General features: G+C 48.3%; 2 protein-coding genes across 8 annotated transcripts in view; one reads left to right on the top strand and one right to left on the bottom strand.

Moving 5' to 3' along the window:
• Nucleotides 1-1,094: 1,094 nt before the first annotated feature.
• On the bottom strand, nt 1,095-5,443 carry LOC122370643 (protein archease-like). 6 transcript variants are annotated; one of them, XM_043346421.1, is made up of 4 exons: nt 3,683-3,700; nt 3,120-3,216; nt 2,544-2,690; nt 1,095-2,152 (listed from the first exon to the last, which is right to left on the bottom strand). In XM_043346421.1, exons 3-4 carry the CDS (start codon nt 2,673-2,675, stop codon nt 1,679-1,681), a joined length of 606 nt encoding a protein of 201 aa, XP_043202356.1. In that variant the 5' UTR covers nt 2,676-2,690; nt 3,120-3,216; nt 3,683-3,700; the 3' UTR covers nt 1,095-1,678. The 6 variants fall into 6 exon arrangements, with proteins under 6 accessions (XP_043202356.1, XP_043202357.1, XP_043202358.1 ...); XM_043346422.1 differs by lacking the exon at nt 3,120-3,216 and adding an exon at nt 3,225-3,432 and having other exon boundaries at nt 3,622-3,697; XM_043346423.1 differs by lacking the exons at nt 3,120-3,216; nt 3,683-3,700 and adding exons at nt 3,225-3,432; nt 3,636-3,654.
• A 64-nt stretch (nt 5,444-5,507) lies between these two features.
• Nucleotides 5,508-13,651, top strand: part of LOC122370642 (fasciclin-2-like) — a 98,637-nt gene continuing 90,493 nt past the window's right edge. The window contains exon 1 of one of the 2 annotated variants that reach the window (XM_043346418.1): nt 5,508-5,784. In XM_043346418.1, coding sequence (XP_043202353.1) covers nt 5,739-5,784 — 46 coding nt within the window. In that variant the 5' untranslated portion in view covers nt 5,508-5,738. The remainder of the gene's footprint in view (nt 5,785-13,651) is intronic. The other variant, XM_043346419.1, reaches the window with a different exon arrangement.

Here is a 13,651-nt window from a genome sequence, read left to right on the forward strand (position 1 = left end):
CTCTAGCGATTCGGCGCGGCGCAGGCTAACCGCCCGTGGGACCTCGAAAGTCAGAACCATCTCGGCTCCGGGCCTAGATATTTGTAAGCAACATATAACGCGCAATCGGCAATCGATGAGTACAGACGATACGTTCGGCAAACGGCGGACTCTACATAAAGGCTCTAAGGACGTCGTAACAGAGTTTCGGGGCATTAACATTCGTGTACATTGATAGAGCGTCGGGGAGGGAATCGGCCTCGTTAAAGCTAGAGACGTTGCGTGTCAGCCTACATTGTCGTATGACATGATCCTCATCCTGTACGAACGGACCACACGAGCATATAGGCGTAGATCTCTCGGCGTGTGAGACCATCTCCCCGTCTCGACCCGGAGGCGGTGTGAGCCCAGCCTGAGGCGAGAGAACGCCAGCCGGTGTGGTTCGAATGTGTGCGAGTGTGAAGACGTTTTTGTTTGGTAGATAATTTGCGCATCTAGTGAGGGATTTATCGATTTGTACGTGACTGCTCTGGAGTTTGTCGCACCCCTGATACGCGCCTTCACCCCGGATAGAGCGGCCACGGGTGAGCTCAGGTGCGGGGTGAGCTCACCGAAGTGACCGAGAGACCCCAGTAAGTGTTTTTTTTTTTATATACCTTGCTCCAGTACAATGGCGAACACGCCAAATAACCTTCATTTTATACGACTTAATTCGAATGGCTGAATGGTCGGTTGCAGAACCGACCCCAGCAAAGAAAAGTTGATTTCTTGACGCTACGACCCTATGGCCCAGCTATGGCCTATATCCATAATTCACTGTATCATGGTGGCTTTGATAAGGTACATTGATACAGTTAAAACTTAAAAGCGAGTGAGTTAACCGCTCGGACACCTCGAAACATCCGACACGAAGAAGACTTGACCGACCTCAGGTCGCGTTCAGAAATGTGCTTGTGCAGGGACACCAAAACCCTCTATCCCTCTATCGAAATGAGAAGCGTTGGATCGTTGGCGGGCCCCGATAAGTTAAGGGACCGATGGTGACCAATCAAATACCAGTTCACTGCCTTCACTGCTCATGAAGGACAAAGACGAAATGAAGAAAGCTAAGGAACGATAAAATGTCAACGTGTATTTGAACTCCACATCCATTTGTGGATAGGCATTTAATCACATATAAACATAAATAAGTCGTAACTCATGATTCACAAGTCGATGTTCAATTTTAGGGCTCACGTTTCAAGTGCTTCTCCACTTCAGTTAAATATATAGCACAACTTCCAGGGAAAGTTTGTTAGCAGAGAAATCAACCTAGCTTACAATAATTTGGGAACAGCTCTTCCAAGATGAAAAATTAACTGTTCTTATAGTTGTCCTGAACAAAGTACCAATCGCCCTAATAATACAAGCGAAACTAATATCAGACATCAAGTGGCAGGACTCGCAACCATCTCCAGGCAAAGCAAAGCAAAGCGGATACACCATGTCATGGCCACGACAAAACAACGAGCCTCGGTCAAAGTGTCAACAACTCATTTCACTCAAAAAGCAAACGACAACGGAGACATGTCTCAGGCACACCTTACCACATACTCTGTACGAAAACCATCCGATCCACATCGCACCAACTGCCATTTGCAATTTGCAAACCGCGCATCCTCGCGATCCATCCCACCCTCCCACCCCACTACAACCAACACTAAATGTCCACAATAACAAACACCTCGTGTTGGTCTTCATGATCATGGACCTGCAGGTTCGAGTATGTGATTGCCTTGACCTCGGTGCCCTGAGGGTGTTTGTCAAGGTCAAACGACTCTCCGTAGCCCCGGGCACGTATCCGGAACTGTACCCGATCAAACTCGACAATTTCCACGTGGCTGGCGACGAAGAACGGCTCCGCCGAGAACATGAACAGGAACTCGTCCAAGAAGTGGAAGAGCAGCGACTCGAGGTCGTGACCCTGGGCGGTGACCTCCTGCGTGTCACACGCCTCCACAGTGTCGAGGTCCGTCATGTAGCCGAACATGGCCAGCGCCGCCTGCTCGTAGGCCTCCGTCAGCGAAGTGCCCCAGGCGTGGATCTGCACGTCGGCGGGGTGGTCCAGGTACTCATAGCCGGCCGCCGGGTAGATGCAGTCGTCCGCGTCCCCCTCGTCCGCAGAGCCGTCCTCCTGCAGTGGGAATTGGTCAGACAGCTGTTAGAAAGATAAGCGAGGTAAGATGCTATCGAGATACAGAAAAGAAAGGCCACTCGAGACAATCACAAACACTGATGGCCTTTTGAGTAGGGAAAACAGAACCCACTAAAATATCATGCAAATGAAGCATCAAGATGAACAATGATTTATTTCCACCTACATTACACAATATACATAATACAAATAAACAATAAACAAATTTTATTGAAGCTTCAAAATGGCTGACCAAGGGTGTAGGCATAATTCTTTTTCCTCTGTCATGGTTTAAGCATAGTGTCCACGTCCTGGCTCCAAAGTGATCATGACCAAACCAGATCAAATTACGAACTGGACCCAACCCACTGCAACCCTGGATGGTGCTGACCTGGCTATCTGCACTCGTACTGTGCGGCAGAGCATCACCGCCACCATCAGTTACTGAGTCTGCAGCTGCCGCAGTCACACCCGGAGAGCTCGTGCTGCTAACCTCATGGTCACTAAGTGCTGGTGATGGCATTGCGAATTGCAGCACCTGACAGAAATATGGTGAAAATTGACATTAACCAACTTATGCAAGAATGAGTTTAAGAATTACTATTCATTTCTCGCTTATCTCAGAGGAAATCAGTTATCCTTAAAAACAGTTAATTGAAACAAAAAACACATTTTTAGCAAACTAAAAAGATTAAAGGTACCTACTTCTTTCACATCGGCAATTCATCTTATAAGGCAAAATACATAAGCATAGCAGTATTGCCAATACCTGTAAATCTTCTGAATTCCCCAAAAAACATGAAATTGCATTAGGCTTTATCAAATTACACGTAAATACAAAACTAAAAATGAATAACATGAGCAACTTGACATATCTATGGACTAGCTACTCAGTACTCTGATTTGATTTTTTTTTTTACTTTAGAAGAGTATGATTTAGACAAAAAGCTGCCTATCTTTCACGTACCTCCTATGTTCGCAGTCTGCTATGTCAGTAATTAGATAACTAGTAAATAAACCACGAAACAACCGAAGAACGCGGCTCAGAACCTTGAATAATACACTTACTTACTTGTGGTTACTTGTGGTGTAGGACGTATAGCCTCGTTGGGCCCAGAACGTCCAGTTGAATTGTCGTTCCTCGTAAAGTCGGTCCTTCACGTCTTGTGACTTGATGTAGAGCAGTGGGGGGTAGTATGGGGAACAGGATTGCTAGGACTGGAAGGACAGGTGAGGTTGATCTTGAGGTAGCTGAGAGGGTGTTAGTGTTAGTTTTCTAGCTGCAAACAAAAATAACTGGGTTAAGAAAAATAAGATAATGACGAATGGGGACATGACACAACATCATAGTGGCAGGGCCATGTAGGCCACCATAGTATCCAAATTGTATGTGTAATAGTCACATGATCAGTCCACATTCTGGAGGCACCCTGAGCTACGCAGAGCTCGTAACCCCGGCCAACTCTGACATCAAGTAGTTGACAGTATAGTGTGTAGGTCGGTATAGTCGACCATAGTTGAATAATACACAGTAAACAAAATTTGTAAACATTTGCCCATTTGCCACTCCGCCTAAAAAATCAAGCATGAAATAAAAAAGGCTATTTTTAAAAGTTATGCAAAATAAGTTCTATGTCGTCATTTGAATTCAATCAAATTCATTCGTCAGGTAGCCGTACGCCTAAAATTCATTGGAGCAAGTCAGACGAAATGTTTGGTCCTATGACGTCATCAAATTAAAGAACATAAAATGCTACGACTATAAACACAATAAGTAACGTCGGAAGCTGGCGCAATTTTGGCGCAACCTGGCGCAATCATATGTTGAAGGGTTGGAGCACTGAACTCTATAATGATATAGTGTCCACGTAGTATAGTGTCTGGGTTGGAGCAAGGGTTGGAGTTGGGTTGGAGGATGATGATCGATGGCTATGTCCGAGGCAGTTAATACCGATAAATCTGTGGTATAACCATGGGTGGAGAATGTTTGAAAAAGTTACCCCGGCCGGCGACCGATAGTCGGAAAGACGGTATATAGGGCCTTGGAAAGACGAAATGCTCACGTTGTTGTCAACGATCGTCATAAACAGCCAGTGCTATTCTGAACAGGGCTGCGGAGTGCGGAGTCGATAGATTTTAAGGTGACTCCGACCCCGACCCCGACTCCGGCTTCAAAAATCGACTCCATTTCCATCTCCGACTCCAGCTCCGACTCCGGGCATTGCTCATTAAGTCCATATAATGAAATCACATTTTAGGTTGGATATTTTTCATCTTGCCTGAAACGAAATTTTACGCGCTCCAAGGTCCTGTATTGCAAATGAGTACCTACTCTTGAAATAGCGTGCAAAATAAAAACAGGTTTTGACGCAGCAGCCTTCTTCAGCTTTTTTAAATAAAAACGCTGGTCCAAAAGAGGTCCTTATATTCAACAAAACCTGATTTTGAAAGGTCAACGAAAGAAAAATCGTCAAGCAACCAGGTGCAAGGCATGGCTTTGAGCCATCCGACTCCAACTCCGGAGTCGGAGTCGGTAAGATTTTAGCGATGCTGCAGCTCCGCCTCCGACTTCGGGCAATGGTTTTGAAAAAGTGCGCCGAAGGCGCGCCAAATTTTCGAAACTGAACAGTGAACAGGATTTGAGTTGGCAGTGGCGACCACAAGCGGGTCCTAGGGTTGGAGATTATGGCAAGTTAAGTAAATCATAAATACCTACCTGATTTGCAATGGTATGCCCATGGAAGTCAACATTCGAAGAGGGAGTTTTCTTTGCTCGTATGGAGACATTTTTTTTAGGATTTACAAGAGTGGAAAAGTTACCCCGGCCGCGCCGGGGTAGACTGAAAGTTACCCCGGCCACGGCCGGGGTGGCCGGGGCAGGTTCTCCACCCATGGGTATAACGAAAGATAGCGATACAGAGGGCATTTGCTGCATTTTCCTTTGGAACTCAGAACCAATTGTTACATTTTCCACAACCCCTGAAAGTTGAAAAAACGAACTGTCGCTGGTCAGAGAACATATTCAGGGAAGCGATATAAAAACCCTCTCCAGGTACTTGACCCCTTAGTTGACCGCCGTGGAATGACCCGATTGACCTAATTCATAACCTCAAGTTAGGTCCTGGCCAGCAGCGTTTCGTCTTTGAGTTTACCGCCTCCTCTGCTAATCCGCTGCCTTATGCGCGGATTTCTGACAAGGATTATCGGTTTTCTCAAATATACTTATGACTGTTTTCGATGCGAGAAAAATAGCCATGGCAGTTCATAAAAAATGAGCGCACCTGGGCACCTGTCCCTAACGCGCCCTCTTCATCCCGAATGCCTTGATACTACAGCTTTGCTGTCTTCCCGCTAGATGTCGCAAGCTATTGGTGAGCGGCCGAATGCCCGGAGGCGCCTCTCCAGGTACCGGTCGCCGCTCGGCGCTACGGTGGGGCTCGTGCAGTGTGTGCGTCGCGCGGTGCTGGAAGTGGACGGGGCGGTGAGTGACGCTGTGAACGGCTGTGATACATAGGAACGAGACTGGAAGTTACCACCGTATTAATGCTAACCTGTTGATAGCTGAAGACAGCACGCCGAGGACACCATGCGATCGCGCGGGGTGTTGTGTTTTATCGCCGCGATAGCCACAGGTGAGTGACGCGAAGTGTCTATCTACAGCGAGCTGTGTCGGGTGTATGCACTCGCATGCTGATCGCCTACGCACTGACTGGCCAGCGATAGTGATGATAGGGCTCTGGGCTTAGGTGATATGTCATGGGTCTTGGGATAAGAATTGAGCTTCAAAGTATTTCATCGGTAGTGCTTATTTCCAACTGAAACCACTTCACTGCATGATTATGGGATATGGATGCGATGCGCCATTCATCAAGGTCGCGGTGACATGTTTATCATTATTGTGTGCTTGAAAGTTGAAGCATTTTCGGAGTTAACATGTTTTCGCGGTCGATTCGCCTATAACCAATCTTGTTCTGAACTGCCACGGGTGTCGTTTCAAATGAGCCGCCTGGTATCTATTTCATTATATGCATTTTCTCAACATCGTGATCCGTCATACCATGTCGCGGACTCCAAAAAGATGATTGATCAGATTATCAGATAGGGTCACTGCAGGATAGATCCTTTCACGTGGTTCGAGTCCATAGTATTGCATCAATGCCTTACGGGTGCCTGATAAGAATTGAACGGTCACCGTAGGAAAGATTCAATTATGAATCTGAATTTGGTACCATTTTGTCGCCCGTCCACTGTGCTACTGGTCAGTGCTCATATAATCCTGACCTATTTTGTCCGTTACATTTTTTTTAACGATGCAGAGTTTGGCATTGCTTTTTGAAACGATATCCAGGGCTTTTACCAATAATTATCACTCACTGTGTTCATGTTGTGGTTATTCTGTAGGTAGGTACACTTTTTCTCTTTTCAGTTGACGATTCGGTGGTATTCATGGCTCATTTTTAACAAATTCCAAGCCGATCGTTACATCATTTCCGTACTAATTATACCCTCAAGAGGCCTGCGGCGATAAGGCAATCTCGATTCTCGTATAATCCGAGTCACATGATAATTTAATTTAAATAGGTGAATGTGGAGTGCCTATCTCACTTGATTATGATAGCTCTCTCGGCTCTCAGACCAAATGCCTAAGTAGCATGGGCTGTCCCCGTCTGATCAAATCCTTTCAAACCAAACTCGCTCTCCGTCTGCGCCCGTCTTATCACGGCGTCTGCTCCGAAATCAGACGGTGTTGTGGCTTCGACCGAGCCCGTCAAAACAGCAGCCAGTGTCAACGTTACAAAATGCCCACTTCATTAGAATGGGGACCGCGCCCTCGCCGGGATTTCACCGAGGTTCCCGCAGCCGAAGGCAGCAAATCCCGCACCGATGGAGAATCCAAATCGAAACTGTGCCTCCTCATCTCGTGAGTCCTCAATATCGTCCGCCTTGGTCTTCAAACAGCCCGATCGTATGTAGGCGACTCGTTCGGGCGTGTCTTGCTTGTGGGATGGGATCGGCATCGGCCGTGGCTTCATTCACACGTTCCAGCTTGCCAGGCACGATATCTAGAACGTACGAATATCCATGTGGGGCATTTCTTTCCACGTTTATTCATCACTACATCTTGCTCTATTCACGTGGAGTGAATAATAAGGAAGAATCCTTATTCCTGCATTTTCTCTTTTTCCCGCTCCTGTTGCATGGATGGCCCGCTCCTGCCTCCTATACCCTTAACCTATTTCTTCACATTCCCTTTTTGCTTTCTATGTCCGCTTTAGATTTTTCGTTCTCTTTCTGTTTCTTAGTCATATCTTTCACTTTCTCTTTCTTTATCTCTCTTTCTCTCTTTTTCCTTCTCTTTCTTTCACTTTTTGATCTTTCTCTTCCTCTTTTCTCCCTCTCCCTCTCCCTTTCTTCCTTTCTATTCCGGCACCAGCGCTCTCCCTTGCGTGTTTACGGCTGCGCGCTTTTTTTGCCCCAGGTGTCCCAAGGTGGTATGTACAGCAAAACCCGGAGGTCCCCGACAGTTAACCCTGAGAAAAATACGTAATGTGACGATCTGTCCTGGGTGCTAAACTTCTGGGCATTGGGTTATGCCTATGTCCCTTCTAAAAGGAAAGGAAGGGAACAGGCCAAGTGCCAAAGCGCTGCCACTACCAGCTTTCGACAGCACGTGAATGGTGGCTTTGGATGGTTTGGGCCTCATGGCGTTGTCCGTTGAATGCACTGGACGATATAGCTGGAAAGGTTTGCAATTGCGATTTTGTTTTGCAATAGTTTGCAATGTAATTTTACACGGTTAGCTTTTCGCTACTCCTTGTTTGCAAACTTTTTTAACTGTACCAATTTTCCGACAAAAATAAAATCGGCTTGTACGTTGAGAATTCTGTCGGCAATTCTCTGCAATCAGCGGGGACAAATAACGTCCGGACACGGGCCGGCGCCGGACCCCGTTTATCGCGAATAGCCAGCCGGCCTCCCGCGCCAGACGGCGGCGTTTCGCGCCATTTACCGCTCTATTGCAGGCCGACGCCGCTGGATTTGTCGTGGGGACCCCCTCCGTTCGCCTTTGGGGAGAAGGGGGGGGGGGTATCTATCAGCGTACTCTGAGAACTGTCTGGTGGACTGGAAGGGTGCTCGCTTTTACGAACAACTAGGATTTTCTTGAGGTGATTGCATTTTCTAGTTTTATCTACCACCCATCTTAATCAGCCGATGCTTTTGCCTTTTCCATATTTTAATTTGGCGAACCTGAAGTCGTACTTGTAGCTGCTTGTCTGTCCAATGTTTAGACATTATGGCGGGTGTAGCCCATGTACGGCCTTCACGTGACCACACATTTTTATTAAGCGCCCCGTGCCCCTCCCCGGTGTTACCAGACCACTCTGTCCGTTGCGAGGCTTCCCTCCTCCGCCCGCGGTCGTACGTTGGTTTCGTGACCTTGCCCGTCCGCCGCATACCTGCCCTGTGAGCGGGCGGAGGGAGGGGGAGGGGCGACCCCAGGCAATTACTGACTCCTGCCGGGAGGGCCGGCGGCCGCTGTCGGTCCGCTCTGACCCGGCGGCACGGCGCGGCGGCCGATCTACGGCCCCGGGTTGGGTCGACGGCTGTCGGACGCACGCGGCGCGGCGGCGGATCTCACAGGGACTCCCAGAGAGGCTGAGCGAAGGCAAAGAGCGTCTGAGCGTCGGGTGTCTGAGCGAAGGCGGGATCAGAGAGGAATGCGCGCCGTGTCGGGTGCCGAATCTAGGGTGAACATGATGAAGGAACCTTTTGTCTCAGCTGAGGCGAAAGGCGAAGGTCAAAGAGAAGCTCAAAACTGTAATTATGATTTTTTAGAGATGAAGGTTCAGCCGTGGCTATCCAACGACCATGCACATTCCAATCCATTCTAGAGATATACATCTGCACTGCATTACATACTACATTGTTTTAGTTTCTGTTGCATGTTCCGTTGCTGTAAGCCATAAAATTAGTGGTTTATTACTAAGGAATCTGCATATTTGATGAGACACAACGGAATGGCGATAACCACACCCGCGAACTCCTAATGGCTGTGCGCCATAAACCGAAAGTGACCTTTCAGAACTCCGAACCCATACGGACCACTAGTTGTCATGCAACAGGACCGGTCTGACCCGCTCCATGGGGTGTCCCCGCCGCAATTGGCGACTCCGCTCGGCGAGACAATAGATGGGTCGTTCTGCGAGCCAGACGTCCCGACCAACTGTGCTACGAGCCGGGAACCCTGCTTAGTGGTCGGGAACCCTGCTTTCAATGTGCGGGGCTACCGCCTTCATACACCCTGCATGCCACCGCATTCGGCCGCATTGGCAGGCCACACGTTTCCCCTGGTCTAGTATCGCTCGCCTCTATCGAACCCGCCCTTAACCCCTCCTCACTGCATTGAGGGTCAGTCGTCCCGCTTCTAACATGCGATACGTAGCTCCTGCACTGGAGCCTCCCTCCGTTATGGAGCTATCGTGTCGCTAAGGACACTTGCTGCTTGGTTTCCACGGAGTGCCTTGGTGTGGAAAGTAGCGGCCCATGTCGAGGCGTGATTCTCTGAACTAGCCTTCCAAAGGATCACATAAATAAGGCCTGTCTTGTTCTCCATTTGCAATGATTTATGCTGGATTTCCTGACGTTTTGACTAATGTGTCCATAACTGATCGACTGCTGAGTAGGTTTTGATGTATGTTCTTGTGGCTCAAATTGCTTCCTCATATTTCACTTGTGCATTAAATAATTCCAGTCATTCATACTTATGTGCCATCTTATTGGCAGCTAATATCACATCGACAAATAACTGCGCCTCTGATAAATAGAAATGTTTATTTGTATTTACATTTCTGTTGTTTTCTCACTCAGCCTATTTGCTCTTCTATTTTCTCCGCCTCTGTCTTATTTCAATTACATCTCCGCGCCTTGACGTTTCCTCGGTTCGATGCAAGAGGGGTGGGGCTGGGAGTGGGGGGGGGGGGGGTCTGGGTGGGCGCAGACAAATTAAAACGGCTCGCTGCTCGTGCAGAGCGAACCGCTGAGGCCCTCCGCCGCCTCTCTGGAACTCATCCGCGCTAATGTGTAGAGACGGAACGAGAAGATGCACTAGCGGGCGGCATTTCTGCCGTCTGTTTCTGATACTCTGGTCGAGAAAAAGGAAGGCGTTGCTGATGCAATAGCCGCCTGCTGCCAGCTTTGTTTGAAAGGTCTGCTCATCTGTAGAGACGTGCCAGCATCCTATCTTCTTGGCGTATGTATGTGTTAGCGTTGAAGTTCGGAGATAATTTGCAACCGCTCGGTTTCAACGTCTGACGATGGTGATCAAATTATTCTTATCAAAATGAAACAATTAACGAATGCTGGTCGGTTAGGCCGGTGAGAGCTTTCGAAATCATACTGATACCCCTGGATTGTCTGCCTTCTTCTGCATGATGCACCACTGTTGTAACCGGATGCTTGCTTTGCAAATCAAGCCCGTTATTCGGGAAAAGGGCGGATTCGAATATCGCGTTCGTCCCCAGCGACTCTCATCACGACAGCACAGCACTGGAGCTGTGTCCCGTTACGGGTGTGTCTCCGTCCCTCGAGTCTCCAATCCTATCAATCCCTCGGCGGTCCAGCCGGGCGGCCGAGGAGCGGGAACCGATCGTCTGTCGACGATCCGCTGAGTCAACATGTTGGCCCCGCTAATGAATGGACCGAACACAAACAGTGAGCCCGTGGTGGTGTTGTGTTTCTCCGCGGGCGCCGGACCGCCGTGTGATCTAAACTGGGTGGTCGCCGCCGGGAGGGTGCTGTTCAATTGATTGAGCTACTGTGCCGGAGGAACTCGTGATTGGGAGGCAGCAGAACGGGGTTGTGCTAACGAACGAGGTCATATATACTTCTTGTGAACTAAACGTTTTTCATTGCACTCCTTCAGCTCAAAGCCGTAACGCTAGTAATTACGTACGAGTATGAGCATAACATCAGTCGTTCAGTCCTGCAATGAATGCTCCTTTTGTTTTTGATTTGCTCATGTGCCATGTTTTCATTTTAATGTTCCTTGTTTATTTTATTGGTTGACCTTTTAGCGCTTATTTATGTGCAAGTCTCAGGTCAGCTGTAAGTACATTGTCATTTGATCTTATCCGAGGCTTTGTGGCTCCGGCCTCTTGTAGTCCAAATTGCTCTTATTTCAGGAATGGTATCGACGAGTTCAGATCAGCGGTCTAAAAGATTTATGGCTGATAGAGTTGTCGTTTGGTTAGCGTTGCCCAACTTTCGTCCATGACTTGAATCAATTCCCGTCGGCAGCCTGATCAGTTATTGGCTGGATCGACTCACTCTCTCCTCTTGGCCCGGCCTTCAAACCCTTGTGTAAGCGAAGGTGGTGCTTGCCCGTTTATTGGACGGACCGGGCAAGGGATATCTAATGGTTAAGTTGCCTCAAGCCACGGAATTTGTTGGTGTATTATGTTGTTGTTGTTGTTGTTGTTGTTGTTGTTGTTGTTGCTTTTTTTTTGATCGGCAGTCAGCTTCGTATGGATTCTCGATGAACTCCAGATGACCAAGGTGGTACTTTCTTCTATCTTTCGTTGCCATGAGTCAATGACGTAAGTAACCAAAATTGAAAATGGTCTAATGATCGACATATCTCCGATAACATGACTCAGCTGAGTCATCCTCATCAATCATGTTATCAAACATTTATCCGGACATCGCATCATATTCGTCATGTGGGTGATGTCGTTCTCTGGTCTCCCTGCATTCCTTCCACAATGGCGGAAATGCTCAGTCTGCACAAAGGATCGAGTCATGCCGAAATCACGACCGGTACCGGCCGCCGTGCTGAGCCGTTTTCAGTCGGCTGCTGCACGTTTTACTGCCACATGTGCCGGCATATGACGTCATAAGGGGTGCTGTTCTGAGAACAGCCGTGACCGGAGCTGCGGATGGCGGAGATCACGGCTGTGGACTAATGCGTACCAACATAAACCTGACGGGTTCAAGCTGTTGGTGGACAAGTGTGGATTCTGCCTGTATGAAGCATGAAGTAGTTAGGTAAATAAATAGCTTCCCAGTGCTGTCCAATGGACAGAATTTATCAGATTTCTGAGTTTTGCACACCATGACCCTCACGAAAAGTACGATAAGTAAAGCTGCAGATACAAATTATACATAATTGTGTCACTTTATAGGTACGTACCTATATTCAGACGATCGTGATGCATCCACCTTTTAATTCGGTGTACATTTGAGATCCGGTCAATCATGCTGCAAAATCTGCCCTCACGCTAAGAACCATTTGGGCGTTTCGTGATTGTTAACGCCCTGCATGCAGCTAAGTGTCAAACTCAAGTTTGTACACTTCTGGAGGTTTGTTCAGCTAAAGTAGGCCCATGCCATTCCTCAACATCAGGTGTCGCTTAGCTCTGCTAATGCTCCATTAAGTAGATACTGGCTTGTAAGCCGTTGTCAGTGCTGTACCGGTCGCCGGAGGGTTGAGGAAAGGCTGTTTATTGCACGCGACCGCAAGGCCAGTTTCCTCACGGTCGCTCTTACTGACACTCGGTCAGTGGCAAGGTGGTAAACAGGTTTTTCTGGCAGTCATGTTTGTAAAGAGAGGCGGCCTTGACTTATCGCTAGCAGCGGGCGTGATCAGTTGTTTATGTTATCAGATGAGATTTCGCCATTTTAATATTTTGAGTTTTTCTGTGATTGTGATCTGTTGCTTTATCAAAGCAGGCTGGTGCATGCTGTCTAATGTGGCGACATTTCCTCCTCCGTGCCGCAATCCGTTAGTGTCCGCCTAACTCAGGGGCACGACTGTAGGATTTTCTGCTCTGTTCCGTTTTCCTCGTTTATCTCTGCCGGCAGAAGTCGTGGGCGTCGGGAGAAGTGGGTGTCTGCCGGTGGCCAGGGAACGGCTGTGGAGAATTGACTGGATGCGAGAGTTTTCGAGATTGCACCGAAATTCGTCCGCGCTTGGTCCTTTTGTAAATAGCTGGCAATTTCCGGGCGAAATTAGGGGCGACTAAATATCTCAAGTCTCATTCCCTGTTGATAAATGTCACGAATGTTTACGCTGAGGCCTGGCATTTGACTCGGAAATCAGATTCTGGTCTAAGGTATTTGTTCGTCTTCTGTAATTGTTGGCTGTTTTGATACCAGACATCGCATATCCACACTGAGGCGAGGAACGGCTGGGTGTCTGGTCCGACATCAGTTGCGGCGGCGCGAGGGTCGACGGGGGCGGGGCGGCATCAGATTGCACGATCATGTACCGGCATTGTTCCTCAAAGTGGGCTCTCAAGTGTCTTTCATTCGGGCGTGCACTCCCCTGCAGCTTACGGTGCTGACGGGAATGCAGGGACCTGTGCGCGCAAAATTCGGGAGGATGCATCTCTGCAAGTGCACACCCATGCCCAGCAAAGTCTCAGGGCGTCTAGCTAAGCGTACCCTACCTAAGCTTATCTATGAGCTCTTGTGCTGGTCTCGCGTTTCGAATTAGACCCT

The sequence above is a fragment of the Amphibalanus amphitrite genome, unplaced genomic scaffold (assembly GCF_019059575.1).
Source record: "Amphibalanus amphitrite isolate SeventyFive unplaced genomic scaffold, NRLGWU_Aamphi_draft 001153F_arrow, whole genome shotgun sequence".
Classification (NCBI taxonomy): Eukaryota; Metazoa; Arthropoda; class Thecostraca; order Balanomorpha; family Balanidae; genus Amphibalanus; species Amphibalanus amphitrite.

Coding starts and splice junctions, on each gene's coding strand:
- LOC122370643 (XM_043346426.1), bottom strand. CDS start 2,675: ATGCCATCACCAGCACTTAGTGACCATGAGGTTAGCAGCACGAGCTCT. Junction 2,153..2,543: donor GTACGAGTGCAGATAGCCAG/GTCAGCACCATC, acceptor TTCCCACTGCAG/GAGGACGGCTCTGCGGACGA.